The sequence below is a fragment of the Takifugu rubripes genome, chromosome 22 (assembly GCF_901000725.2).
Source record: "Takifugu rubripes chromosome 22, fTakRub1.2, whole genome shotgun sequence".
Taxonomy (NCBI): Eukaryota; Metazoa; Chordata; class Actinopteri; order Tetraodontiformes; family Tetraodontidae; genus Takifugu; species Takifugu rubripes.
This window is the reverse complement of record NC_042306.1, coordinates 886,372-908,738: the sequence shown is the minus strand read 5'-3', so window position 1 is coordinate 908,738 and position 22,367 is coordinate 886,372. Positions and strand designations below refer to the sequence as shown.

At 54.4% G+C, this 22,367-nt stretch overlaps 1 protein-coding gene across 8 annotated transcripts in view; it reads right to left on the bottom strand.

Annotated features, from left to right (window-relative positions):
- kmt2cb (lysine (K)-specific methyltransferase 2Cb) overlaps positions 1-21,857 on the bottom strand; it is a 43,315-nt gene extending 21,458 nt beyond the window's left edge. For 6 of the 8 annotated variants that reach the window (XM_029830390.1, XM_029830391.1, XM_029830394.1 and 3 more), the window contains exons 1-23: positions 20,593-21,857; positions 18,282-18,470; positions 14,437-14,525; positions 12,965-13,112; positions 12,484-12,690; positions 12,108-12,217; positions 11,917-12,026; positions 11,241-11,403; positions 10,970-11,141; positions 10,381-10,495; positions 9,002-9,177; positions 8,565-8,908; positions 5,520-5,591; positions 4,637-5,355; positions 3,151-3,273; positions 2,346-2,462; positions 2,017-2,121; positions 1,665-1,769; positions 1,396-1,577; positions 959-1,123; positions 773-879; positions 619-690; positions 310-522 (exon numbers count right to left, since the gene is read on the bottom strand). In XM_029830390.1, coding sequence (XP_029686250.1) covers positions 310-522; positions 619-690; positions 773-879; positions 959-1,123; positions 1,396-1,577; positions 1,665-1,769; positions 2,017-2,121; positions 2,346-2,462; positions 3,151-3,273; positions 4,637-5,355; positions 5,520-5,591; positions 8,565-8,908; positions 9,002-9,177; positions 10,381-10,495; positions 10,970-11,141; positions 11,241-11,403; positions 11,917-12,026; positions 12,108-12,217; positions 12,484-12,690; positions 12,965-13,112; positions 14,437-14,525; positions 18,282-18,469 — 3,802 coding nt within the window. In that variant the 5' untranslated portion in view covers position 18,470; positions 20,593-21,857. The remainder of the gene's footprint in view (positions 1-309; positions 523-618; positions 691-772; positions 880-958; positions 1,124-1,395; positions 1,578-1,664; positions 1,770-2,016; positions 2,122-2,345; positions 2,463-3,150; positions 3,274-4,636; positions 5,356-5,519; positions 5,592-8,564; positions 8,909-9,001; positions 9,178-10,380; positions 10,496-10,969; positions 11,142-11,240; positions 11,404-11,916; positions 12,027-12,107; positions 12,218-12,483; positions 12,691-12,964; positions 13,113-14,436; positions 14,526-18,281; positions 18,471-20,592) is intronic. The other 2 variants (XM_029830396.1, XM_029830398.1) reach the window with 2 other exon arrangements.
- Positions 21,858-22,367: the final 510 nt, after the last annotated feature.

Genomic DNA, 22,367 nt, shown 5'->3' with positions numbered 1-22,367 from the left:
GGCCACTATAGGGATCCAACAGGCCAATATAGGGATCCAACAGGCCACTATAGGGATCCAACAGGCCAATATAGGGATCCAACAGGCCAATATAGGGATCCAACAGACCAATATAGGGATCCAACAGGCCAATATAGGGATCCAACAGGCCAATATAGGGATCCAACAGGCCAATATAGGGATCCAACAGGCCAATATAGGGATCCAACAGGCCACTATAGGGATCCAACAGGCCACTATAGGGATCCAACAGACCAATATAGGGATCCAATAGACCAATATAGGATCCAGTGTGATGGCCTAAAGTACCTCTGTTGTCCTCCATGTCTTCATCACGAGAATGCTCTGAGGGGGGATCGAGCGGGGCCTGAAGCACCGCCACGCTGTTCTGGTTGATGATCTTCAGCTTCAGCTTTGGTTTGGGTTTCCTGCGGCGTGACGCTGTAGCAGAGAGGCTCTGCAGCTGGCAAAGGCCGGACTCGGTCAGGCAGACGCCATCTTGGGTGTAAGTCCTGGACAGGTCTGGAAATATTGGGTGGTATCGTCAGGAATATAACTGTCAGTTAACGGAAAACGACCTCTGGAGGAGGAGCCATATTTCTGAAGCAGCCAACTTACCCATCTCTTTAGCCTTTGTGAAGATTTGGGTCATCACCTGGGGGTCAATGACGTCTCTGGCCTTGGCCACAACTGCAGCAGCAGAGGAGAGGAGTCAAAACACCGACACAGGCGCCACACACACCAGTCTAGCTGGAGAATAACTGCCCCACACCTTTCGTGCTCTTGAAGGTCCGACACATTGTGCAGTTGAAGCCATTTTCTGCAGCTTTTTCCACATCTTCCTCCGAGTGGAGGCTCTGGCAAGATGCATGGAACCACCTGAGGGTGGGAGGACAGCAGTCGTGTTACCGGCGTGCACACAGACAGGCAGCGGCGCGTGTGGAGGAACGGCGCCCACCTGTCGCACTGACGACACTGCAGAATGGTGGTGCCCTCGCTGTAGTCCACCAGGCAGATGGGACACGTCACCAGGCTGGCACAGGGGGCACACTGGGTGTAATTCTTCTGCCACTCACACCTCAGGCCCGGGGTGGTGGCACCACACTGGGTGCAGGTCACACACCTGCAGGGTGGACGGCAGAGGTCATTCCACCAGGTTTCATCAAAAAAGTGGGATTTAGTGGAAGTCAATGCTCATCAGAGCTGAATAAAATGGGTATTTTGCAGCCATACATCATTTAGAACACGTCCAAACACAAGCGCGATTTCATTTTTAACCAACAGCTGATGAGAAATTTAACAGACTAGTTCAATTAAACGAAGTCTACTTCAAACGAAGTGAGTCTAAATAAGAACGTTTGATTTATAATTGGAGTGACGCAATCCCACGCTCACCATTTGCACTTCCAGCTGTCTTTGGGAACGTTCTGCAGGGGAGGGTCCAGGCAGTAGGTGTGATAGCTGATGTCACAGTCGTCACAGAGCAGCAGCCGACCTGGGTCTGTGGCCTGCCCACAGGCTTCACACACCGTGCACTCCAGGCAGCGCCAGCCTTTACTCAGCACCACCTTGTTGATCTGTGAGGGCAGCCGTCAGGGGTTTATCTGCTGCTCTATTTTTGATTCCTACCCACCATACGACGCACAACTCAAACGTAAATGTACCTTGATGCCTACGCAGTATGGATGGTAGCACTGGCCGCACTGGGCACAGGCCAACAGACGGCCCTCTGCACCGAGGCCGAAGCTTCCACAGACCACACACATGTCCTAAAGAAGAACACTTCATTCGTGACCTCACTCCACAAAGGCAGGACACTTATACCGTTAGTTAGGAAGTACAATTCAGTTTGGTATGTTCAAAATTCCTTTAACTTTTCATTCATTTAAGGATTAAGGAATGGCACCAAGAAAATAGTTCCCCGGCGACCGTCTGCTCTACAGCCAAGCTACATTCTGCACGTTCACTTTGGCAGGTTTTAATGCTGAAAAAACACATGTAAGCATTTACAAACACCTGTTTGAGGGTGAAATTGTCATTGCTGGAGAATATGACCACTGTGTTGTGCATGGCGTTCTCCTCCTCCTCCTTGACCGGGTACGGTGTTTCTATTGTGATGACCTGTATTTAAAAGAGAAGAGGAAAAACAGGTCAGTATCTTCAAATAAAAGTCCCTCACAAATTGTGCCTCCCTTCCAGTTCATTCTTTCATTAGCAGGAACACCGTTCACAATTAATTAGTCATGTCTTCAGCTGCAGGCCAAAACAAGCACAGCCTTTTAGGAAGTCTGATATTTGCCAAAGACGTCCAGAATTTCAGATGTCATGCAAGTGACAGCTCGTACCCCAGGATTGATGCTGGCATTTGCACCGTTCTTGCCTCTGGCCCGACCACGCCCAGCTCTGCCCGACAGTCCTGCCCCTCTGGGTCGCCTCCTCCCAGGGAAGCCTGAGCCTCGGCCCTGTAGGAGCAGGAGAGGAAGATGAACTATCCGACACCGATCGCAGGGCCATGGATGCAACGGCCACCCCCGTGTTCTAGAGTTCCTCTTTATTCGCAGGTTGACCAGCTCAACAAGGCAGAGATCTTAAAAAGGTCATGCAGAGCATGAATATGGTGGCACGTTGTCAGCAGAGATCAAAATATCATCAATAACTATCAATCAATAACACTGATGACGTGGAATTCAGCTGAAAATGAGCTCTGGCAGTGTTGCACACCCTTGATAGACTCGCTGTACAGAGATGTTCAACATAGGTGGAGCCCTGCTGCAGCACAACATCTAACCCTCAAGACGCTTTCAGCCAGGCCTGTCGCCATGGCAACCAAGTGCATAGACTTTTCACAATATCAAAAAGAGGGGAAAACAAAGAGACACGGCAGGGCTGTGCTGACAAAAGAGGACAGTTTGACTTTGTTAAAACACGCATCCAAATCATTTGTTAGCTCCTAATACGCTACTTCAGCCCGAGTGACAGGGTGAACTAAAATAACGATGACTTCACTTGAACGCCACGGTTAACTTTATTGTTGTGGAGGGTGGTTGACAGTGACTTTGAGGAAGACTCGGAGGGCGCGTGTCACTCGGGCAAAGAGGCCAACAGGAGGCAGCTGCTGCCCTCCTGTCTCCGATGAGCCACATTATTTACCACTCTGATGCTCCAGCCGGGGCTGCCAGAGGACTGCCTCGTCTTTTGGACATCCCACCCCTCTGGCTGGTCTGGTGACCAAGACAAGGGGGAGCTCACACTGCTATGGGGACTCCATGCACCCTAGGTAAGGGAGGGTGGGTGAGAGTGAGAGAAAGGGAGGGAGTAGAGGGTGACAAAATGCAGCAACTTAAAAACAAAGCCAGCTCAGAAAAAATAAACATATCAAGAAAGATGTTAAGAGAGATGTGGTGAGCTTGAAATGCCTTTTGGGCTGAACGTGATAGTCCACAGCGTTAGGAAGCACCCGACATGCCAAAACAGAAAGCAAGAATCTGCTCTTAAAGCGCAATACAGCGAGCCGTCATGCACGTGTCATGCACGTGTCACACGCCCGAGACAATATTAAGGAACACAACTGTGCACGAGGCATTCTCTGCACAACTGGCCAGGTCATCTCAGCGTGAAAGCCTGTCTGTTGTTGACAGGAGGAAGTGCCGAGGGCCGACAGCACGCAGGGATGCATCAAGGGAAAAGAGTCGAGCGGAGAAGCAAAGTGGCAAATAAAAACTAATGGATGGAGAGCACCCGCGTTATGTAGCAAACTAATCTTACAGGGAGGGAATGACGTCACGTGTGGACATGAACACGGAATAGCTGCAGCCTGGCGCTGGTTCATGCATGGTTGGGGTATAAGCAGCAGGTACAACCTCTTATTACAGGACATCAGCCCCGGTCAGCTCATGCACTGGGGATTGGCAGCCCCTCGTGCTGCCATGTTTATCTACGTGCAGTAAATATATAAAAACTGTAACGTTCTATAAATCGAGATGCATCGTTGCCTCCAACCATTCCAGTCTCAACCAAACAGGAAGCCTGGTGTTGAACAAATCCACCTTGGACTGATCCCATCACAGTGGTTAGTGACAAGACGAGGAGAAGACCCAAAGCATCTTCACTGATTATTCACGTCTGCTCACTAAAGGGGCCACTTGTGATCACTTTCTACTGGTACCGTGGCCTCATGCACAGTGATGACACTGTGTATAATAGTGCAGCATGCATGGAGTAGAAGAGCCAACACTGCCCTCTGAACGCTTCGTGTTCACACACGTCAGGACAGCTTGGCTACAACCTTCATCAGAGAGACGAGCCTCGTGAGTTAGAAGAGACTGAGCATGATTCAGTGTCTCTGGGTCACACAGAACAAGTGAGGTTCACCCAGGAAAAGCCCCACATTTATTAAAGAACCAAGAACCTGAGATCCAGGGGGTTACAGGAGACAGGCGGGGAGGCACAACAAGATGTAAAACATATCTGCTCGAAGATGATTGGATTGTAAGGTGGAAGGGGCCCGAGAAGACACCAAGGATGGACCTGCACTCACGCGGGATTACGACTCGGGCGGGGTGTGTAAAGAAAGCAGAGAGAAGCTTAGAAACGTGAAGCAAATTAGCGGAGCTCTGTGAGACGGCGAGGAACCCACCTGCTTGACCCGTGGCCTCCCAGGGGAGAACTTCCTCTTGGTGATGGCTGGCTTTCCCATTCCAATTTTAGGGGGAAGGGGTATAAGTGTGGTGGTTGGCACTGCGCTGCTATGGTCGCCCAGCAAAGGTCGGCTCTGAGCCTGGAGCAGCTCCCTGGGAGTGGCCCCTCGGCCCAGGGGGGAGGAGTGACACGGAAAGGAGATCATTTCTGCTAATCTTTCCACGGATGTCTTCAGTGGCCTCTCCTCCGAAGACAGGTTGGACAGTGACACACTGGGCTTGATGTCTTGAACGGTGGACTTCTCCTCTGATTTACAGGATCCAGATCCTAAGGCTTTACCAGACTCTGAAAGGTTCCTGTAAAAAGCCCCCTCAACCTTTTCCTTGAGAAATTCTTTCTGAACGCCTTCCATGAAAGAACCGCCGACATCATCGGCTTTCAAAGGCGCAGATAATGACACCTCCATTGGTTGCTCTGTGCACGGTCCTGACGTAGTACTTGGTTCTTTGGTGGTTGGGATGATGGCCTTACTATCCTTTGTGCTGAAAATGACCAGACCCTCTGCAGAGCAGACCTCTGTCTTTGCTGGCTTGACTGATGTGGCATCCTGTGTAGGTGGTGACTCCAGAGAGGGCCCGACTGGAAAGGACTCGGGTTCCTGCTTGGGGGCCACTGCAGATGTGGACGTCTCCGTGGAGGTACTTGCTGCTCTTGTGTCTGCATGAAGAAAGGCAGCTGTTCAGGTCTGAAGCGCTACATTATGCCCCATCACTCACACAGTTCACTTATACACCTTCCGGGTCTCGAACCGAGAACCCTCTGCTTCTCAGCCCAGTCTTAATTCTAGTAAACTATGTGGATGATGTCGAACAAACACAAACCTGTTTTAAATTCTGCTGGGCTTTCACTGACTGGAGTAGGCTCCCTCTCGAGGTCTAATCCCGCTGAGACATCTGGAACACAACGTTAAAGAGATATCACGTTATGTACTTAACAATTATCTGGATTTTAGGAGATGCAACAACATTCTGAAGACATCCCCTCTTCCTTCCCCCTCTCTCGGTGCTTATCTCTACGCCCACAAAGCTGTTACTATCGCGTTCAGACAATCTGTGGGGATCCCTCCTGGTCGGTGGACTGCTGGTCTGTGTAAGAGCCTGAACATTTACCATCATGAATATTGGTCATTTGTACAACTGAAGGCTCCCAGATAATCCTCTTCCCTGTATCCAGCTGGCTTCTTTAAGTGTCGGCCACATGGCCACTACAGTGTTAAAGAGCACAAACAATCCATTTTTACTACTAACTTACTTTTGTTTTAGACATGTCAATACATTTAGCCCATCTAGCATGAATAGTAGCCCTCATTCCAGGCAAAAGGGCTCCCATACATCAAGGCATTATTCCACCTAGCAGCCTCTTAATGAGGGGCCCACCATTTCAACCCACCGGTTCCCATGTCACACTGTTTCTGATACACGCATGCACCTGCTAAGCATCTCTGCCAGGGAAGGGGGTTGCCCTGGCAACCGACATCCCAGGGTCTGTGTGCTCTGAGCTCATGACTGTGCAGCTTGCAGGTGCTCATCCGGTGCCGATGCCAAAAAGTCAATTAGGATATGAGCCTCGGACCGTCTCAAGCCTTCAACTATTGAGCGGGCTCAACACACGTACTCATTCACACTCGCTTCCTACAACTCCTACAGTTAAAGAGCGAAAGATGGAGCTGAATACAGAGCTTTCATTAACACTTGGGGGGCCTAAGCCGGGCCTAACTCCATTCACAGGTTTGCTCTCAGCCACAACTGGCAGCTGAGCGACGACACGTCTGCTATTAAGCCCTGAGCGGGGACCGGTCGTGACCAGTCGTGACCAGTCGTGACGGGTGATGAAGAGGTCTGGATCATGTCTTTAATCAGGGCAGGCACATGAAAATATGTTCGCAGTGTCAAGCCGAGCACAAATATCCAAAAACAAAATTTCATTTGTATTCCTGGAGCCCGTCTATCAACACCGATCCAACCAACAGCTGGAGGAAATCAGAGGGTCTCCTTTGACACGAGCAACTAAACTTGTGGTTCTCTAAATCAATAAAAGTATTTTGTGGCTAATTTATATTACCTGGACAGAAAGGTTAGAGCACAAGAGGCCTGTTGGACTAAAGTAAAGCAAACTGACATCTGATATGCAGGCAAACGTATTAATGAAGCAGCGAAAGCATAAACCACCTGTTTGATGTATTCAAGAGCACATCTGTGAAAAAAGAAAGAAACACACAGCCTTTCCAGATGTGGAGATGCAGGTCCACAGGAAAAAGCTGGTACCAGCACATTTATATGGTGGAGAAGGTGGAACTGTGGGAATCATGGATGAGCCAACGGAGCTGATGGAAGGGTTAGTAGGGAAGGCAGTCTCTCTGGGAGACTGTGGTGGAGACAGTGGGGGCAGTGGGGGTTCCTGAAGCATCTCCACGGGGCTGAAGCGCTGCACTGAAGCGCTGCACTGAAGTGCTGCACTGAAGCGCTGCACTGAAGTGCTGCACTGAAGCATGGGGCTGAAGCGCGGGGCTGAAGCACGGGGCTGAAGCGCGGGGCTGAAGCGCGGGGCTGAAGCGCGGGGCTGAAGCGCGGGGCTGAAGCATGGGGCTGAAGCATGGGGCTGAAGCGCTGCACTGAAGCGCTGCACTGAAGTGCTGCACTGAAGCATGGGGCTGAAGCGCGGGGCTGAAGCATGGGGCTGAAGCGCGGGGCTGAAGCGCGGGGCTGAAGCATGGGGCTGAAGCATGGGGCTGAAGCGCGGGGCTGAAGCGCGGGGCTGAAGCGCGGGGCTGAAGCGCTGCACTGAAGTGCTGCACTGAAGCATGGGGCTGAAGCGCGGGGCTGAAGCGCGGGGCTGAAGCGCGGGGCTGAAGCATGGGGCTGAAGCATGGGGCTGAAGCGCGGGGCTGAAGCGCGGGGCTGAAGCGCGGGGCTGAAGCATGGGGCTGAAGCGTGGGGCTGAAGCGCGGGGCGGAAGCATGGGGCTGAAGCGCGGGGCTGAACCACGGGGCGGAAGCATGGGGCTGAAGCATGGGGCTGAAGCATGGGGCTGAAGCGCGGGGCTGAACCACGGGGCGGAAGCATGGGGCTGAAGCATGGGGCTGAAGCATGGGGCTGAAGCGCGGGGCTGAACCATGGGGCTGAAGCATGGGGCTGAAGCGTGGGGCTGAAGCGCGGGGCGGAAGCATGGGGCTGAAGCGCGGGGCTGAACCACGGGGCGGAAGCATGGGGCTGAAGCATGGGGCTGAAGCATGGGGCTGAAGCGTGGGGCTGAACCATGGGGCTGAAGCATGGGGCTGAACCATGGGGCTGAAGCATGGGGCTGAAGCATGGGGCTGAAGCACGGGGCTGAAGCACGGGGCTGAAGCGCGGGGCTGAAGCCACAGAGGTAGGGCAGCAAGCAATGACACTTTGAATATTAACATAGCTGCAAAAATGCTGGAAGTTCCACCAAAAACTGATTATTTGATGTTTCCATAGAAAAACAGAATCATGTAAAATCCTTTGGCTCCAATTTCACATTGACAGGATGGAGAGTTTCACAACCTGAGACAACACTGGCACAGGTCTGTCTGAGGCACCGTCTCCTTCACCTGGACGGCAGCTAGTAGTTATTAGTTATCAGTACTAGTTATTAGTTAGCACACTGGACTTCAGAACTACAGTTTCACAGTAAAGCTCTTTAGTCTGTCACTAGTAGAAGAGTGTTGAATGAAGAAGATTCTTAAAACCAAGACGAGTCCAAATCAAAGGAAATCGTCTGCAACACCTGAAATGCAACTTTGTTTGGCCCAAACTACCAAATTCCCGCGGAGCTCCAAGCATGTGACGAACCCCATAATGCAGCTAGAATGCTGCAAGAGCAGAGCCACTGGAGGAAACACCCACCAGGCTTTGAGGCTGACGTGTCCAGCTCCTCCTCCTGGACGGCGGCCTGAGCAGGCTCTGGGTCCGAGTGCGTCGGAACGGCGAGTAACTGGGGTTTGGGGTCGTTGTGCATTTGGGGGGGCGGCTGCGTGCCAAACTCAAGGTCTGTGTGCTTTTTGGCCGGCTGTAGGTCGGTCTCAGGGTCCGTGTGCATGGAGGCGGGCTGAGAGGTGAGCTCTGGGCCTGCGTCCACGTCCTCCGTCTGCTCCGCAGCAGGACACCGACAGCTGGAACAAACGTAGTCTTCTCTGGGGTGGATTTCTGCTCGGCCCGAGTGCTGACGCTCACACTCCAGGTGTAACCATCTGAATGAAGAACGCAGGAAGGTTGTGTCGGGGTGTGACGTAAGCAGATAGTTTTGGTCTGACACACAGAAGCAGATTATTCCTTTGTCTTACCGTTTACAAATGTGGCACAAGAGGAGATCTTTTTGATGCTCAGGGTCCAGAGTGCAGGCACACACCGGGCAGCACAGAGCAGGGTCCTGGTTCTGGACGCAGATCTCACACAGCAGGCTTGTGTGATGCCACTGCTTGCTGCTCCGCGTTCCACACTGAACACACACTCTGCAGTTCTAAAGAGCAAAAATAGTCTTTTTTTATTAGCGCGACCCTGAAAATCCACTCCAATAAATGCAATTTTCTGAGGTACTGGACTTGGGCAGTAAATTAAGGATCTTTTTATATTGTTTTTACAGAAACAGATATTCATTTAGAGCAAAAAGACTCATTCACATGGGTGGAAATACTCATGACAGTGCAACTGAGGCCTTAAAGACTTGGCTATGTGAGTCATTATAGAAGCATGAGAAGCACAAACCACGACAGGGAAAGAAGCCCCCAGCGTGCACGCATTTGAACGCAGGCTCTATCCCACATTTCCTTGTAACGCAGCAAATGTCACAGAGACAAAATGGGGGTTCCAGATCCTCAATTCAAGCGATCATCAGCATGCATGGGCACTACTGGTTCACAACGAGCCAAGATTAATTTTGAGGGTCACCAATAACTGCAGCCACAGCAGCAGCAACAGCCACAGCAGCACCAGCTGCAGCAGCAACAGTAGCAGCAGCAGCACCAGCTGCAGCCACAGCAGCAGCCACAGCAGCAGCAACAGCCACAGCAGCACCAGCTGCAGCAGCAACAGTAGCAGCAGCAGCAGCCACAGCAGCAGCCACAGCAGCACCAGCTGCAGCCACAGCCACAGCAGCACCAGCTGCAGCCACAGCAGCACCAGCTGCAGCAGCAACAGTAGCAGCAGCAGCAGCACCAGCTGCAGCCGCAGCAGCAGCAGCAGCACCAGCTGCAGCAACAGCAGCACCAGCTGCAGCAGCCACAGCAGCAGCAGCAGCCACAGCAGCAGCAACAGCAGCACCAGCTGCAGCCACAGCAGCAGCAGCAGCACCACCACCAGCTGCAGCTGCAGCCACAGCAGCAGCAACAGCCACAGCAGCAGCAACAGCCACAGCAGCAGCCACGGCTGCAGCACCAGCTGCAGCAGCAGTAGCACCAGCTGCAGCAGCCACAGCAGCAGCAACAGCCACAGCAGCACCAGCTGCAGCCACAGCAGCACCAGCAGCAGCACCAGCTGCAGCAGCAGCAGCACCAGCTGCAGCAGCAACAGCAGCAGCAACAGTAGCAGCAGCCACAGCAGCAGCAGCAGCAACAGTAGCAGCAGCAGCAGGCTAATCCTGCAGCAGGTAGGGGGCTTTGTTGCACAGACTGCGCTATTTCCATCAGCAGAGCACCAAAGTTCCCATCTGCCAAGGTTGTCCTACCTTACATCTCCATCCGTTGGTAGGAAGAGAGTCGATAGCAGGTTGCAGACAGAAGGTATGGTAGCCTTTGTCACACATGTCACATACAAGCATCTTAGTGTCCTCTCCTGGGTTCCTGCAGAGCAGAAAAAGGGTTTGGAACATGGAACCTTTCCAACAAAAATCAACAAATCTAAGGTTTAGGCTCCACTCAGCTGAGGTCCATGGTAAGAGTGGGTGTTTCCCCCCCGAGTGTGGGCAAACACCAGGTTTGGTTTGATTAAATCAGACCTACTAGAAGTGTCTTTACACGAGCAGACTGTGAGGTTTCCACCCTTCAAGCTCATGGTAATGTTAACCCAAATGCTTAAGACCTCACCAGGATGTCCATGCTCAGCCTACCGCTACATATTTGCTTCTCAAATTACAATGTTCTGTAATTTGAGCGTAAAATTACACAATGTGACAAATATGTAAACAACAAGTGTGGAAATCTGAACTTTCACACAAACAACAAAAGTCCTTTTAACATCCCTTTAATACTGCATTCAGAATTTAAGCTTAAACCAATATAGCCGATACAGTAGGAGCGGGAGGCAAAGAGACTCACATGCACGTCTGGCAGATTTTACACTCGGGGCACTGCCACCCTGCCCTTCTCAGAGGGGTCACGGCCATATCCAAGCATGTCCCGTGGTAATGCTGACCACAACTGGTGCAGAAGAGCTGGTCCAGCAGGTCCCCTGGGCTATCACACAGCGTGCAATGTACATCATCTACAACTAGGCAAAGAAAAACCCAAAACAGCCAGTTAATCTCAGGCGGTGGCGAGGAACTTCTTATTGCGTGTGCAGGTAAGACGACGGCCGTAGGGAGCGTACATTTGTGAATGGCCTGTTCGGTGTGTTCTGGGCAGAGAAGCGAGAAACTCCTGATATCCTGAAAGGTTCCAGCTGCCCCCGCACAGGGGTAATGGTAGAGTTGAGCACATCCTTCAGCACAGCACTTAATGGATGCTCCAAGGCGCTTACAATATGCACAGTGCTGCAGAAAGAGCAAAATCATTCATTATGTGTCTTTGGACACGGTTACAATCGGCACATTTAATGATGGAAACAATAAACCCTTAACACCAGTTTATTTGACGGCACCTGCAACAGAGGCATAAACTACTCAATCCTTTAATTTCTCTTTGGGAGTGATCACTTAAGTCTAAATCTTTAGTAAATCCATTTTAACCCCGTGATGATCACAATTATGCCAGAGCCTGGAACGTTCCCCGTGTGGCTGCTCTTGAGAAGGAGCGGAGGAAGTGCTGATGGGCTCCCGACACACTCAGAGGGCTGCGAGGGCTAAGCTACCATGAGAGCTCAGCCTCGCTGAGTGGCGTGACCTTTTCCATTTCACAGCTGACAGATCCACGCTGCCAGGTCGACCTTTACCAGTCAGTCTGATCCATCAGCTTCCCATTGCCTCATGAAGACCCGCTTCATGCTGCTGCGGCACATTAACATGCTAGGAAGGCCCATTAGTCCACACACGGCTCGTCCGACTCACCTTTGTGCTCCCTGAGTATATGGCTCTGTCCACATTAAGCAGAGATTGTCCCTCGCCCTGACGAACCCCCTCAGACCACAAGGCACAGCTCTGATGTGCCCAGCATTGCCCTGGAGGGTCAGCAAACGGTGCATTCAGGAGTGCATCTTTCACTGCGTACTGACGAATAGATGTGTTGACTATGTCTTTACCCGACTCAAAGAGAGACTGGACGTTGAGATGTGGAGGGAGGCCAACGTGAGACAGCTCGTCCAAAACACCACTGGTGCGCTCTGGTTCTTCCTCACAGCTTTCAGACCCACTGAAACACATTTAGAGCGAAAACGCCGCCATAAGAGAGAGAAGCGCTGCCAGCTAGCGTAAGGATATGCTACACACGTGTGGAAGAGCAGGGGTAGAGAAATGGAGACAGTTTCAGGAGGCATCTCATCACAATTACCAGTCCCAGAGCATCCTAGCTTAGCCATACGGTGAATTTGCTTATGACGGCCTTTTCCCCTCCTCGACCGCCACTACACACCCGGCCAACGCTGCCAGATCCGTGACGGATCACAGGGGCTGACTTACTTCGTCTTTGCTCTCTGTCCTGAGGTGGTCTCTCCAGGCATTTTTGGCTGAGTGGTCTTATCGCCATCGCCGCTATCGCTCGCCGAGCCTCCTCCGTCCTTGTTGCTGAAGAGTGCTTCGAGCTGAGGTGCGATACCGAACACTTGCAGGTCCCCCTGACCCAAGAGGCTACGGCTACCACAGTAACAGAAGGCACAGAGACGCTCCCTGGGGGACAGAAACGGATGCTAAGAGTCACCTGCCTGCAAGCTAACGAGGGTCCAATACGGAGGAAAGAAGATGCGTTCATGATGGGGGGGGCAACGTCATTGTTTCATTGAAATAAGACAAATAACGTAGATGTGAGGGTTAAAAAAAATCTGTAAAAAGTTAGTTGCTTTGCACGGTTGAGCAGATACGTCAGGGAAGCAACAGTGTTTAGCAACCACGCTAATAAATGAGCAAACAAACTGGGTTTTCTGGGAGTTTCGTCTTTACTGACCTGCTTTTGACTTCTCTACTCTCTGGGACAGCTGGTCCGACGGACGTCCCAGCTGGAGGGCTCTGGGGTAGAGGGGAAGAGGGCCCGTCCTCCTCCGTCACCTCTGTGGTCACCACTTCCACAGCTTCCACGTGCTGGATTGGTGTTTCTGCAGGTGAGATGAAGAGCTAATGACGCTCAGGCAGCCATCGCCATGAACCTGGAATCTGCACGGGTTCAAAATGTTAGCAGGACGGTTTTATTCCCAGTCAGGACGCCCAAGTGACCAGGAAAAGGCTGGAGTTGTAATCACAGGAAACACGTCCCTGGTGCCGCCGTCAGGAGGCTCTCGGCAGACGCTCCATTAGCAGCCACTGAGGTGTCGTTAATTTAGGCTCCTCTGTCAGCAGATAACCGAACGGGCAGGTTTTTGGGGTTTTTGGAGCAGTGGAGTGAATGAAACTGCTGAGGAATGAACTGCTAAACCTGTCAAAAAAAGCTGGAATTCAGTGGAATTCCAAGGCTGGAGAGCTCCACCAGGACGGCACTGAGGCCAGGAGAATGGAGGCATGATCACATGACGTGATGCACACACATAAAAAGAGCATAAATGGGTCTGGAGAGACTGATGGGATTCTAAAAAGCTTTTAGAGGGCATTAGCCTTGGGCTCTCTCCACTGCTCCTCAGTGCCCGTCTGAGGAGCAGGAGGAGCAGTGGGAGGAGGAGAGGGAGGGAAAAACAGGACCAGCGCAGCTTTGTAGCTCAGGATCCACCCTTCCAAAGAGCTCTGAAGGCTCCCAGCCCTCGTTCTGCTGGGGAGAAGGTCCAACTGGAGTGGAACCCCCCCCGATGCCTGCAGGAGAGAAGGTCCAACTGGAGTGGAACCCCCCCTGATGCCTGCAGGGGAGAAGGTCCACCTGGAGTGGAACCCCCCCCCGATGCCTGCAGGGGAGAAGGTCCACCTGGAGTGGAACCCCCCTGATGCCTGCAGGAGAGAAGGTCCACCTGGAGTGGACCCCCCCCCCCCCCCCCCCAATGCCTGCAGGGGAGAAGGTCCACCTGGAGTGGAACCCCCCCTGATGCCTGCAGGGGAGAAGGTCCACCTTTAGTGGAACCCCCCCTCGTTCTGCAGGGGAGAAGGTCCACCTGGAGTGGAACCCCCCCTCGTTCTGCAGGAGAGAAGGTCCGCCTGGAGTGGACCCCCCCTGATGCCTGCAGGGGAGAAGGTCCACCTGGAGTGGAACCCCCCCTCGTTCTGCAGGGGAGAAGGTCCACCTGGAGTGGACCCCCCCCGATGCCTGCAGGGGAGAAGGTCCACCTTTAGTGGAACCCCCCCTCGTTCTGCAGGGGAGAAGGTCCACCTGGAGTGGACCCCCCCCGATGCCTGCAGGGGAGAAGGTCCACCTGGAGTGGAACCCCCCCTGATGCCTGCAGGGGGGGGCCTCTAACATCACAGACACAACAGACGTGCACACACGAAGAAGAGCCTCACCTGTGTCCTGAGGGCCGATGGACTCGGTTATCTCAGTCCCGTCCATGCTGTCCTCCTCATCCACAACAGCCCTGCCCCTGGTGCGACCCCTGCAGGGGGAGAAAGGAGAGGTGAGAGGAGCCACAGCTGGAGGGTCAGGGTCACATCATGTCACAGCTGGAATGGTGGCGCGGAGGTGGCTGGGAGGGCCGAGTACTGGGAGACCAGGAGACCAGAGACCTGGAGACCAGAGACCTGGAGACCTGGAGACCAGAGACCAGAGACCGGGAGACCAGAGACCTGGAGACCAGGAGACCAGAGACCTGGAGACCTGGAGACCAGAGACCTGGAGACCAGAGACCTGGAGACCTGGAGACCAGAGACCAGAGACCTGGAGACCTGGAGACCAGAGACCGGGAGACCAGAGACCTGGAGACCAGAGACCTGAGACCAGGAGACCAGTGACCTGGAGACCAGGAGACCTGGAGACCAGAGACCAGAGACCAGAGACCTGGAGACCAGGAGACCAGAGACCTGGAGACCTGGAGACCAGAGACCTGGAGACCTGGAGACCAGAGACCAGAGACCTGGAGACCTGGAGACCAGAGACCGGGAGACCAGAGACCTGGAGACCAGAGACCTGAGACCAGGAGACCAGTGACCTGGAGACCAGGAGACCTGGAGACCAGAGACCAGAGACCTGAGACCTGGAGACCAGAGACCTGGAGACCTGGAGACCAGAGACCGGGAGACCAGAGACCTGGAGACCAGAGACCTGAGACCAGGAGACCAGTGACCTGGAGACCAGGAGACCTGGAGACCAGAGACCAGAGACCAGAGACCTGAGACCAGGAGACCAGTGACCTGGAGACCAGGAGACCAGGAGACCAGAGACCTGAGACCAGGAGACCAGTGACCAGAGACCTGAGACCAGGAGACCAGTGACCTGGAGACCAGGAGACCAGAGACCTGGAGACCAGAGACCAGAGACCTGGAGACCTGGAGACCAGAGACCTGGAGACCTGGAGACCAGAGACCTGGAGACCAGAGACCTGGAGACCTGGAGACCAGAGACCAGAGACCTGGAGACCTGGAGACCAGAGACCGGGAGACCAGAGACCTGGAGACCAGAGACCTGAGACCAGGAGACCAGTGACCTGGAGACCAGGAGACCTGGAGACCAGAGACCAGAGACCAGGAGACCAGAGACCTGGAGACCTGGAGACCAGAGACCTGGAGACCTGGAGACCAGAGACCAGAGACCTGGAGACCTGGAGACCAGAGACCGGGAGACCAGAGACCTGGAGACCAGAGACCTGAGACCAGGAGACCAGTGACCTGGAGACCAGGAGACCTGGAGACCAGAGACCAGAGACCTGAGACCTGGAGACCAGAGACCTGGAGACCTGGAGACCAGAGACCGGGAGACCAGAGACCTGGAGACCAGAGACCTGAGACCAGGAGACCAGTGACCTGGAGACCAGGAGACCTGGAGACCAGAGACCAGAGACCAGAGACCTGAGACCAGGAGACCAGTGACCTGGAGACCAGGAGACCAGGAGACCAGGAGACCTGAGACCAGGAGACCAGTGACCAGAGACCTGAGACCAGGAGACCAGTGACCTGGAGACCAGGAGACCAGAGACCTGGAGACCAGAGACCAGAGACCTGAAGACCAGAGACCTGGAGACCAGAGACCAGAGACCAGAGACCAGAGACCTGGAGACCAGAGACCTGAGACCAGGAGACCAGGAGACCAGGAGACCAGAGACCTGGAGACCAGAGACCTGAGACCAGGAGACCATGAGACCAGAGACCTGGAGACCAGAGACCTGGAGACCAGAGACCTGAGACCTGGAGACCAGGAGACCAGAGACCTGGAGACCAGAGACCTGGAGACCAGAGACCAGAGACCTGGAGACCAGAGACCTGAGACCTGGAGACCAGGAGACCAGAGACCTGGAGACCAGAGACCTGGAGACCAGAGACCTGACCCAGGATGTGAAGGAAGAGGCATCATGGGAACATGAAGAACAGCAGACAGACGGCGCTCCAGAAGCTGATATTCCCAGTTATTCCCTAAATAAATGTACCCAACAAATGTAACGGTGAAAGAGCCAAACTATGGGATGAAACTATGGGATGTGCCAGCGTCACCAAGGCAACACGGGTCAGCACGCTCGTTCCCACCTGATAACCCAAGTCCCCTGGTACCGGAATAAACCTGTCTGTTGTTGTGGGACACGTTACCAGTGTTGACTGAGACGTGACCAGTGCGGCTCACGCTCACCTGAACATCAGCTGGGCCGGAGCAAAAGTTTACCAGCACCAGGTTACCGGCACCAGTTTACTAGCACCAGTTTACCGGCACCAGTTTACCGGCACCAGTTTACTAGCACCAGTTTATCACAACTAGTTTACCAGCACCAGTTTACCACAACCAGTTTACCAGAACCAGGTTATCACCAGTTTACCAGCACCAGGTTATCACAACTAGTTTACCAGCACCAGATTACCACAACCAGATTACCAGCACCAGGTTATCACCAGTTTACCAGCACCAGGTTATCACAACTAGTTTACCAGCACCAGATTACCACAACCAGATTACCAGCACCAGGTTATCACAACTAGTTTACCAGCACCAGTTTATCACAACCAGTTTACCAGCACCAGTCCAAGACTTGACAGTGAGTGATAAAGGTGCTTCACAGAGCCGAGGCATCACATGTTAACCCATAACTAGTCTCCTGGAGAGATGGTCAGTACCCAAACACCAGTCTGTCCCCAGTATAGTGAGCAAACTGTACACTGCCAGGCCAGGACGGTGCTACACCTGTACACACACACCATACACCTGTAGGTGCACCTGTACACACACACACCATACACCTGTATAACGTGTGCTGGATGCCGACACGTCCAAGATAATGGGCAGAACTTTAACTTGAATAGAGACCCGGCGGTGGGGGCCTGAACGCCTCGTGGGTGCGGAGGTGATGGGGGAGGGGCCAGACTGGCACAGACCGGATCGGTGCAGGTTAGCTAATGATGCTGGGACGCTGCTAAACTGGTCAAACTTGGTCACCAGCAGCAAACTGGGTGGAAACCATTCATGGATAATAACCATGGGGGGAGGGGGGGGACCGGAACCAGAACTGAGGCTGGGCTTTGGTTGGACCACTGCAGAGGAACACCACCAACATCTGCCTACAGACGACTCCCACGTTTAGATCCCAGACCGGAACACCCAGAACTGGACCTGGAACCCCCCGAAGGGTTAAAGGCCGGGCGCTACACAACAGTGGGTGTGTAACGCTGCTACACACACTCGGTGTGAGCGGTGCCATTCAGGCCTGCTGGCCCGGGGCGGGCGGCCCAAATCCTGACGGTCCCAGCGAGGAAAAGATGGAAATAATGCCGGAGAAAGAAGTCCCAGCTCGCAGGGCTGCCGGGAAAACCTGGCAGGGAGTCGATTCCAGGCTCCGCCAGCAGGGGGGGTGGGGCCACCGAGTCACCGTGCACGCAGCTTCTTCCATGAAGGAGACTACAGCACATCGGGCCAGGCGCGTGCACATCGGGCCAGGCGCGTGCACATCGGGCCAGCGATGAGAGCGAGGGAACGCTCTCGGCTGTTCTGCTACATGCTAACGTGCGCTAGCAGACGTGCACCCTCTGAAGCTTCTCCCTGAAGCAGCCGTCCAGGCAGAACTGCTGCATCATGCCGAGGAAGCGTCACACGCTTGACTCCGCCTCACGCCTCGACTCCGTGTTGGGGAGGAGCTTAAAACGACCAGGAAACCAGCTGCACGCCAACGGCGGCGGGCTGAAACACCGATTCTGAGACGAGAGCCAAACCCACGTACTTTTTCCTGTTCTTAGACATGGACGAGGGTGGCGCCTGGGGCAGAAGGGCACAAGCATCCTTGCGTGGTCGACCACGAGGGCGCTTGTCCGGGTGGGCGGGGCTTCCTGTGGACGCCGCCCCAACACTGCTGGAGGGCGGCGAGGTTCCCTGGTCAGAGGGCTCCACAGTCTTCTCCTCTGATGACATTCTGAAACAGAAAGACGACATCATGCTTCACTACGTTGTGGCGGCGTGTTTCCTCGTGGCGCGCCACTCGCCCCGGACACCAGCTGTGACCAGGACGATGGCTCCGCCCCCTCCACGCGGCGCCCGTTCAGGTTTCCCCTTCACGCTCTGCCGACGGCGGGATGACAGCGCCTCGAACGCACGGAGGCCGTGCGTGGGGAGAACACGGCGAAGCAGATGGGAAATAGGTGTTGTGGGGGGGGGGTGTGGCCTGGCCAGGAGTCACAACACACACACACACACACACCCACACACACGCACACACACACACACACCCCACTGGATCGGAGGGGGAATATTTAAGAACCATTTCTCCGGGATGTTCCGCACTGACGGGACAGGTGTGCACGTGAAGTGGAACACGTGCACGCGCCCCACGTTACATCTCCAAGGTGATCGTCCGCAGCCCGTTCGGGCGCCACTCGGCGCCACCGACGTCCCTCTGTTGACCTGATCCGAGACGGAAAAACTGGTTTAATATTGTGGGATCAACGTTGCCGCTGGCAGAGTCGGTGAGCGTTTCTCAACCGTTTCCACGGCGCCGGAGATGTTTTGAGGGGTTTTGGCGTCTCTCCGAGGTTCCTCCAGCCGCTGGTCCCGTGCACGTGACTGCGCCCGTCACCAGCGAGGCCCGGCTGAACGGTGACACGGGTGAACCGGACCCAGAGCTCCTCCTTCCCAGACGGCGTGCGGCCATCTTGCCGCCGCCGCGGCACCGTTAGCAGCCCCAGTATCACTAAACCAGTCACAAACTGGCCAACCAGTTCAGATTAACCAGGTCAGTTTAACCAGTTCATCTTAACCAGTTCAGAGGTGCCACCATATGAAGCCTCCACCCCCCCCGGGGGGCATTCAGATCCACAGGATCACGGTCTTCAAGCAGCATCCCAACAGATTTACATCCCTGCTAATCACCTGTGTATTACGCTGTAATTACAAGCTGAACCCAGATGAGAAGATAATGTATGGACCTGCGGTTCCGCCCTGGTGCCAGGAGCAGCCCTCACCTGCCCGCAGGCTCCACGGACAGGTGCTGGTCCAATAACACCCGTCTCATTAGCACAATAAGACCTCCAGCATCCTTGGTGAAGAAAAACAGGGATCCGAGGGGGGATCCTGGCATCATCAAGGGATCTGGTCACAGTGAGCTGGTAACCACCATATATATATTATATATACACACATAATAGCACATCCATGTTTAGGGGAGCCTCCTAGGAGCAGGCAGCTCGTGGAGTGGAGCACAACTGGAGCCATGCTAGCTGCAGCGGTGGCTAACTGCAGCTAGCATGGCTAGCGGTAGCTAGCTAGGTGGACCGTCAAGTCAAGCACAAAGAAGTTGCGCACAGCTAAGTGGTGCTAGCCTGTTGTGTTGAACTCTGTCGCCGTTTCTCGGACGACCACAGACAAAAGCGACACTGACATCATCCGGACGGGATCAATAAAAGATGAAGGACGCTGACGAGCGGCTCGTATGCGAGCGCGGATCCCAGGAGGGACGCGGCTTCGGAGGGAGCCAGCGAGGCAACCGGGGGCTCAAACAGGTTACCTGTGTGTGCCCCGAGTTGCTCAAGTCGCCCTGACTAAGCTAACGTCCAGAACACAAAACACAACCCGACCCGCCGAACAGTTGAGGGGGGGTGGGGGGGAGCAACGGTGTTGCGACAACAATGGACACCGAGCAGGAACGAGGCTGGCCGGGTCGCCAGGCTGGGTGCAGCCCGCTGGGCTTCGGTGCTGCACACACAAAGGCTCGGTCTCCTCGGTGAGACGGAACTGTTCTGGGAGCCGCACAAAAAGTGAGAATGATGCCTTCTGGAATGACGTAGGCATTTCTTTCTCCACTCGGTTCGGCGGGTCGCCTCTGGGCCACTGGCACCCATCACCAGACGCTGGGGCTCTGGCGAGGCGAGGTTCCGAGAACGGTTCTACCGAAGGTTCCCTCCCGTGGAACAGTCATGAAAGCCAAGCGCCCGAGAACAGCCATCAGGCGAGAGGGAGATGTTGGCTCAGCTTCAGCCCAGGAGGGGAAGTCCAACATTTATCCAACATGCCACACAATTTAGCACCTTAGCGAGGCTTACCTTCCAGCCCTAGGAACCTCCAGTTATCCTCTTCATGTCCGAAATACTGGGGAATGAAACGTCGCACTTTTATCACCCAACTAGCCAGCGAGCTAAAGGAGCTAGCTAGCTTCTCTCCAATGAAGCCACACTGCGATCCTCAGAAATGCATTATGCATATCATTATATTCCAACGTTGCAATGTTATTCCAAACTTTGCCCATTTGATGGAAAGTTAAGACGGCGCAAATCCAAGGGGAAAGCACTTCGCTGGCAGACGCATCGGGGATCACTTTCCTTTCTCCAATGACAGCTGTCGTCTCACGAGTTGGCTTATTTAGCTAGTTGCTGTTAGCCACCCAAGTCCATGGGCAACAATCCGACACGCAGAAGCAACGCACCCCCCAAAGTCCCGGGCGGCTGCAAACGTCCAGGCTCCGCGCGGAAACTTTGCGGTGGGCCCTCGGCGAGTGCGCCGTTACCCCGAAGCGCGACGCCGACGTCGGATGCCGACCGCTCGGTTGGCGACTGGCTCTATTTTCTTCAGCATCGACGAGCTGCGGGACCGAGCGGCCACTCCGAAGACTCTCGCAGTCAGCCTGCCACGCAGCGACGACCGCCTCCGAACGCCGGGAGAATCAAAATCGGCATTCCGAAAATGACATCCCATCCACGGGAGCGGCCGAGCCGGGAAACGGGCCTGAAATATCGGGAAATTAAGTTGAAGATGACGTTTCGCTGCGCTCTGTAACAGTGGCCATATCTAATGATAAGTGGCACCGCAGCACACCCCCTCTGGGCTCCTTAAAAACTAGATCCGCCTCCCCTTCCAGCAACTACGGCCCGCGCCCCGTCCCGAAGCCGACCCAAACGTTCGGAACCGAACGGCCGAGCAACATCACGACTGTTGGTGTTTACCGAGAAGACATCGCGGCCGAGGACGCGACGCCAACATTTGACTATTTCCACAAAATACTCTCTGACCCTGCGGAGGGATACGAGCGTTTGGTAAATAAAATAATGGCTGGGGCGGGCTGCAAAAGGCGGCGGGGTGGATCCCGGCCGGACCGGACGGGATCCGTCCGAGCCTTCGGGATCCAGCTCATGCAAATGTGCACACGCGGCGTCGCGAGCGGCGGCTGATGCGAGTCAAACGGAGATCTGTTTTCTCCCGAGCGGGTGCCGCGGAGCAGAGGTGGGTCGGTTCCGAGCGCGCAGCCACGTTCCCGGGGCTGTCAGAGCGGCCGCGGCCGCGCACGGCGCATCCCCGCAGACTAGGCGGTGGCAACATCCCATTTCCTGCCCCTTTCCTCCCGCTCGGAGAGTAAATGTTTCCCTCCTGATTGTGCACAGTAATTGCTTCTCGTGTGTGTTTGCGAGGGGTGGAAACGGGGCGATCGGGAGACGCGCCGTGCACGCAGGGGTTAATTTTCTGGGAGAAAAATCCCCCAGGGGTCGGCTTCCAGCAGCTACACACGATATGCAAAAGAGCTGGTGGGTGTTACGTATTTGCGTGCGTCTGGGGTTTGGGGGGGGGGGGGGATCATCGCGATCAATTGTGCCCGCGAGTTTCTTAACGTCGAAGCCGCCCCCCCCTCAAATTAGCAGGAAAAAGACCCCGCAACACTTTTAATGTTCAACCTTTAGCTGTTTGTTGTTGCCTTTTTTTCCCCTTTTAGCCACCAGCACCCCCTACCGGCCAGCGCGCGCCACGACACGAGTGTTGGCTTGGATGATTATTGATCATTTTAGTCATTTAGAATAAAAAATACAAATCAAATCAATGCAGGATTAAT